The sequence below is a fragment of the Macrobrachium nipponense genome, chromosome 24 (assembly GCF_015104395.2).
Source record: "Macrobrachium nipponense isolate FS-2020 chromosome 24, ASM1510439v2, whole genome shotgun sequence".
In the NCBI taxonomy this organism is placed as follows: Eukaryota; Metazoa; Arthropoda; class Malacostraca; order Decapoda; family Palaemonidae; genus Macrobrachium; species Macrobrachium nipponense.
The window spans coordinates 72,496,760-72,502,715 of NC_061091.1; the positions used below are offsets into that span (position 1 = coordinate 72,496,760).

The window sequence follows — 5,956 nt, forward strand, 5'->3', positions numbered from 1 at the left end:
TTTTAATCTGTGTATATTTTTTGTGCCCAAAGGTGCCTTCTGGACACACCACACCTAAGGCTTCTGGCAAAAAGCCTAAGTGCCAGAAGAAGGTCATGACACTCCAGGAGAAGGTAGCACTTTTGGAAATGTTGAAGGAAGGGAAAAGTTATGCTGCAGTAGGCCGCCATTATGGCATAAATGAAAGTACTGTCCGGTATATCAAGAAGAAAGAGGTGGGGATAAGGAAGGCCGTGAGTATTAGCTTCTGCAGTAGTGCAAAAGGGTTTTCCACTGTGCTAGTAAGGGCATTGTGAGGATGGAGTTGGCCTTGGCAATGTGGATAACAGACTGCATAAGAAGAACATCCCTCTCAACAGCAACAACATCCGCACAAAGGCACAAGACCTCTACCAGCAGTTTCAACTGGTTACAGAAGGCGCGACGTACAAGAAGCCAGACGTCTTAGGCTTTGATGACTCTGCTGAAAAAGAAGAGGAAGAAGCAGAACCATTGTTAGCTCCTAAAGATTTTTATGGTAGCAATGGGTGTTCAACCGTTTTCAGAAGCGGTTCCACCTAAAGTGTTCTTGGCATGGGGAAATGGCATCAACAGATAGGGAAGCAGCCATGAAATATCCCGAGACCTTCAAGAGTATCATCAGGGACAAGGCTACCGTCCAGAGCAGGTGTTCAATGTGGATGATTCTAGTTTGTTCTGGAAGAAAATGCCTTCACGGACATATCTCATGAAGGACGAAGCCAGTGCCTCTGGATTTAAGGCCCAGAAGGATAGAGTTACCCTTATCATGTGTGGCAATGCTGCTGGCTTCATGCTGAAACCACGTCTCATATACAGGGCTGCTAACCCCAGGGCCCTCAAGAATAAGAACAGGAACTTCCTGCCTGTGTTTTGGATGCATAACACCAAGGCGGGGTTCAACAAAGTCCTTATGTCTCAACTGGTTCATTCAGAGCTTCATCCCTCAAGTTAAGGAATACCTCAAAGACTTGTGCATGGAGTTCAAGGTGTTGTTGATCATGGATGATGCTGGTGGCCACCCTGTGGATCTTTGTTACGAGGGAGTCCAGCTTGAGTTCCTCCCTGCAACACCTCACACCTCCAGCCTATGATCAGGGTGTTATCCGTGCCTTCAAGGCACTCTACACCCAGAACTCCCTTGAGCATCTTGTGAGGGAAATGGACACTGACACTGAATTTACACTGAAGGAGTGTTGGCGTAAGTTTACGATTGCCACATGTTTAACCATCATCGGTCAATCGTTGAAGGATATGAAGAAGGAGACCTTTAATGCATGCTGGAAGAAGTTGTGGCCGGAGTGTGTTCACAATTATGAGGGCTTCTCTCCTGAAGAAGTTCAACATTCAGCCATTGATAAGCAGTCCAGTCGGCAAGGATACTTTGGTGGAGAAGGCTTTAGTGACATGACCGAGATGAAGTTGGCAGCCTCATCGATGCCCACTCTGACCCCTTGACGAACCAGGATTTGGAAGAGCTCACAAGGTCTGCCAGTGAGGAAGAAAATACGGCAGGTTCAGGGGAGGAGGAGGAATGTCTTTCCCAAATTATGGGCCCTGCTTCTTCTAAGGCTTCTGACAAAGCTCTCAAGCGCCCGAGGAAGGTCATGACACTTCAAGAGAAGGTAGAACTTTTGGAAATGTTGAAGGACGGGAAAAGTTGCGCTGCAGTAGGCCGCCATTATGGCATAAATGAAAGTACTGTCCGGTATATCAAGAAGAAAGAGGTGGGGATAAGGTAAGCCGTGAGTATAGCTTCCGCGATAGTGCCAAAAAGGTTTCCACTGTGCGTAGTAAGAGCATTGTGAGGATGGAGTCGGCCTTGGCAATGTGGATAACAGACTGCCGTAAGAAGATCATCCCTCTCAACAGCAACATCATCCGCACAAAAGCACAAAAAACTCTACCAGCAGTTTTCAACTGTTACAGAAGGCGGCGACTTACAAGAAGCAGACTTCTTAGGCTTTGATGACTCTGCTGAAAAAGAAGAGGAAGAAGCAGAACCATTGTCAGCTCCTAAAGGTTTTATGGCTAGCAAATGGGTGGTTCACCGTTTTCTGAAGCGGTTCCACATAAAGCGTTCTTGGCATAGGGAAATGACATCAACAGACAGGGAAGCAGCTGCAAAATATCCCGAGACCTTCAAGAATATCATCAGGGACAAGGGCTACCGTCCAGAGCAGGTGTTCAGTGTGGACCATACTAGCTTGTTCTGGAAGAAAATGCCTTCACGGACATATCTCATGAAGGACGAAGCCAGTGCCTCTGGATTTAAGGCCCAGAAGGATAGAGTTACCCTTATCATGTGTGGCAATGTTGCTGGCTTCATGCTGAAACCAGGCCTCATTTACAGGGCTGCTAACCCCAGGGCCCTCAAGAATAAGACAAGAACTGCTGCCTGTGTTTTGGATGCATAAACACCAAGGCGTGGTTCAACAAAGTCTTATGTCTAACTGGTTCATTCAGAGCTTCATCCCTCAAGTTAAGGAATACCTCAAAGACTTGTGCATGGAGTTCAAGGTGTTGTTGATCATGGATGGTGCCGGGGGCCACCCTGTGGATCTTTGTTACGAGGGAGTCCAGCTTGAGTTCCTCCCTGCCAACACCTCACACCTCCAGCCTATGAATCAGGGTGTTATCCGTGCCTTCAAGGCACTCTACACCCAGAACTCCCTTGAGCATCTTGTGAGGGAAATGGACACTGACACTGAATTTACACTAAAGGAGTGTTGCTAAGTTTACGATTGCCACATGTTTAACCACTCATTTTTTTCGGTCAATCGTTGAAGGATATGAAGAAGGAGACCTTTAATGCGTGCTGGAAGAAGTTGTGGCCAGAGTGTGTTCACAATTATAAGGGCTTCTCTCCTAGAAAAGTGGAACATTCAGCCATTAATAAGGCAGTTTATTTGGCAAGGATACTTGGTGGAGAAGGCTTTGATGACATGACCAAGGATGAAGTTGGCAGCCTCATTGATGCCCACTCTGACCCCTTGACGGACCAGGATTGGAAGAGCTCACAAAGTCTGCCAGTGAGGAAGAAGACACGCAGGTTCAGGGGAGGAGGAAAAGGACAGAGACCTATCTTTGGAACGTGTGTCCAAAAATATGGGCCCTGCTCCTTCTAAGGCTTCTGTCAAAGATCATAAGCGCCAGAGGAAGGTCATGATGCTCCAGGAGAAGGTAGCACTTTTGGAAATGTTGAAGGAAGGGAAAAGTTATGCTGCAGTAGGCCGCCATTATGGCATAAATGAAGTACCGTCCGATGCATCAAGAAGAAAAGAGGTGGAGATAAGGAAGGCCGTAAGTATTAATTCCTGTAGTAATGCCAAGAAGGTTTCCACTGCACGTGAGAAGGGCATTGTGAGGATGGATTCGGCTTTGGCATTATGGATAACAGACTGCCGTAGGAAGAACATCCCCCTCAACGGCAACATCATCTGCGAGAAGGCACGAAAACTCTATCACCAGTCTTTGACTGTTACTGAAGGTGGTGACATACAGGAAGCAGACTTCTTAGGCTTCAACAAACCCACTGAAGAAGAAGAGGAAGGAGCAGGACCATCGTTAACCCCTGAAGGTTTTCAGGCCAGCAAGGGGTGGCTCTACCGTTTTCGGAAGCGGTTCCACCTAAAATTTGTCTCTCCTCATGGGGAAATGGCATCGGCAGACACGGAAGCAGCCATGAAATATTCCAAGACCTTCAAGAATATCATCAGGGACAAGGGCTACTGTCCAGAGCAGGTGTTAATATGGATGAGACTTGCTTGTTTCTGGAAGAAAATGCCTTCACGGACATATCTCATGAAGGATGAAGCCAAAGCCCCTGGGTTTCAAGCCCAGAAGGAATAGGGTTACCCTTATCATGTGTGCAATGCTGCTGGCTTTATGCTGAAACACGGCCTCATTTATAGGCTGCTAACCCCAGGGCCCTCAAGAATAAGAACAAGAACTTCCTGCCTGTGTTTTGGATGCACACGCCAAGGCGTGGACCACCAAAGTCCTATTTTCTAACTGGTTCATTCAGAAGCTTCATCCCTCAAGTTAAGGAATACCTTATAGACTTGTGCATGGAGTTCAAGGTGCTGTTGATCATGGATGGTGCTGGTGGCCACCCTGTGGATCTTTATTGCGAGGGAGTCCAGCTTGAGTTCCTCCCTGCCAACACCACCTCCCTCCTCCAGCCTATGGGTCAGGGTGTGATCCGTGCCTTCAAGGCACTCTACACCCAGAATTCCCTTGAGCACCTTTTGAGGGAAATGGATACTAGCAGTGAAATTATGCTGAAGAAGTGTTGGCATAAATTCACGATTGCCACATGCCTGGGCGTCATTGACAGATCGTTGAAAGATATGAAGAAGGAGACCCTTAATGCGTGCTGGAAGAGTTGTGGCCGGAGTGTGTTCACAATTATAAGGGTTCTTCTCTGAGAAATTCAACATTCAGCCATTAATAAGGCAGTGCAATTGGCGAGGATGCTTGGTGGAGAAGGCTTCGATGACATCACCGAGGTGAAATCGGCAGCCTCATTGATGACAACTCTGACCCACGTGACGGGACCAGGATTTGGAAGAGCTGAAAAAATCTGCCAGCGAGGAAGAAGTCATAGCAGGTTCAGGAGACGAGGAGGATGAAGGCCTGCATTTGGAACGTTTATCCCAACTTAAGACGATAATCAAAAAGGTGCAGGAGTCAGCTTTGGCATGGGATCCTTGTATGGAACGCTCCTTAAAGTTCATAAATGCCCTTGATGCGGCATTGGCGCCCTATACTGACGTCATTATCAGCATGAAGAAGCAGCAACAGCAGCTTTACCTATCACCATGTTTCTTGAGCGGATGAAGAAGGACCCTTCAAAGCCTCCCAAAACCCCTGAAGAAATGCAGTTGGTGGACAAAGCGCCTGAAGAAGGAGAAGAGGCACCCCCAGAGGGAATGTGACTCCATGCTTTGCTGGGCAATCATATCTTCATTGTCATTCATTGGACTGCACAGCTAATTCATCATTATCACCAATCAACATTCATCACTGGTGAGTATCTGTATGATTTACATAATCAACACATTTCCCATACAGTAATTACTTGTAAACGAACAGTCCTGTTCATGAGCAAATTGGGTTTTGAATTGGATGTTTGAGAATTTTTTGTTCTGGATGGAGCATCATCATGGGTATAGTGGTTGATGAAATGCCTTTGCATTCTGGCTTTGTTTACATTCTTAAAATTATCAGCGGATTGCATTTTAATGATATCTACTGTCTTTAGTTGCTGAATTAAACTTAATTGAAAGACTTTCTTTTGCAAATATTAAAATTGGGTTATACAGATTGCTATGATCTACTGTTTTATTTATAAACACAATTAGTTAAATGGTGTGCATGTGATTTTGTCAGTTTCAGACATTGCTTTTGCCTCCAAATTTATTTGAGTCTGCTCTTTATTCGTTTCTTTAGCCACAGCTATAATATCTGCTGCTTGGAGTTTGTCCAAGTTTGTTCATACTCGGAACAAACCTTCAGTCTTAACATTAGAATAAATCCTCTGGTGCCGTCTGGAAACCAGTTAAACAATTGTAAATACAAGGAATTTGTGGCATCTGGCATCTGATATGTAGTGGAGGTGGAAGTGAGTCAGAGACCACTCTTGAACCTAATGATGCATTAGTCTTTCTTCAACTGCCTTGGAAAGTGGACGTTCACTTTGCTCTCCTCCTCAACCTCCTCAAACCAATTTTAGACCTAAGCCCATACTGTTGTTTCATATATTTTAAGTCTAAGAAGTCCTGTGAGCATCTGCATATTTGTCCCGGCCTTTCAGGATTCCTGCGTTCATGTTTCTTGGCTTCCTCTAGGGTGGATGCAACTTGATGTGCTTCCTGGTCTATTCATACTGCTTTGTCCAGCTACATCTTGTTACTTTGTTAGCAAGTTTGTAATA

General features: G+C 45.7%; 1 protein-coding gene across 1 annotated transcript; it reads left to right on the forward strand.

Annotated features, from left to right (window-relative positions):
• The first annotated feature begins 1,568 nt into the window (after positions 1 to 1,568).
• Positions 1,569 to 2,435, forward strand: LOC135203504 (tigger transposable element-derived protein 1-like). Its single transcript, XM_064233234.1, has 2 exons — positions 1,569 to 1,716; positions 1,891 to 2,435. Exons 1-2 carry the CDS (start codon positions 1,569 to 1,571, stop codon positions 2,433 to 2,435), a joined length of 693 nt encoding a protein of 230 aa, XP_064089304.1.
• The last annotated feature ends 3,521 nt before the right edge of the window (positions 2,436 to 5,956 follow it).

What these genes read in the sequence shown, in the direction of transcription:
- LOC135203504 (XM_064233234.1), top strand. Translation starts at nt 1,569, where the DNA reads ATGGGCCCTGCTTCTTCTAAGGCTTCTGACAAAGCTCTCAAGCGCCCG. An exon ending in CCATTATGGCATAAATGAAA is followed by an intron (nt 1,717 to 1,890) that starts GTACTGTCCGGT and finishes CCCTCTCAACAG; the next exon opens with CAACATCATCCGCACAAAAG.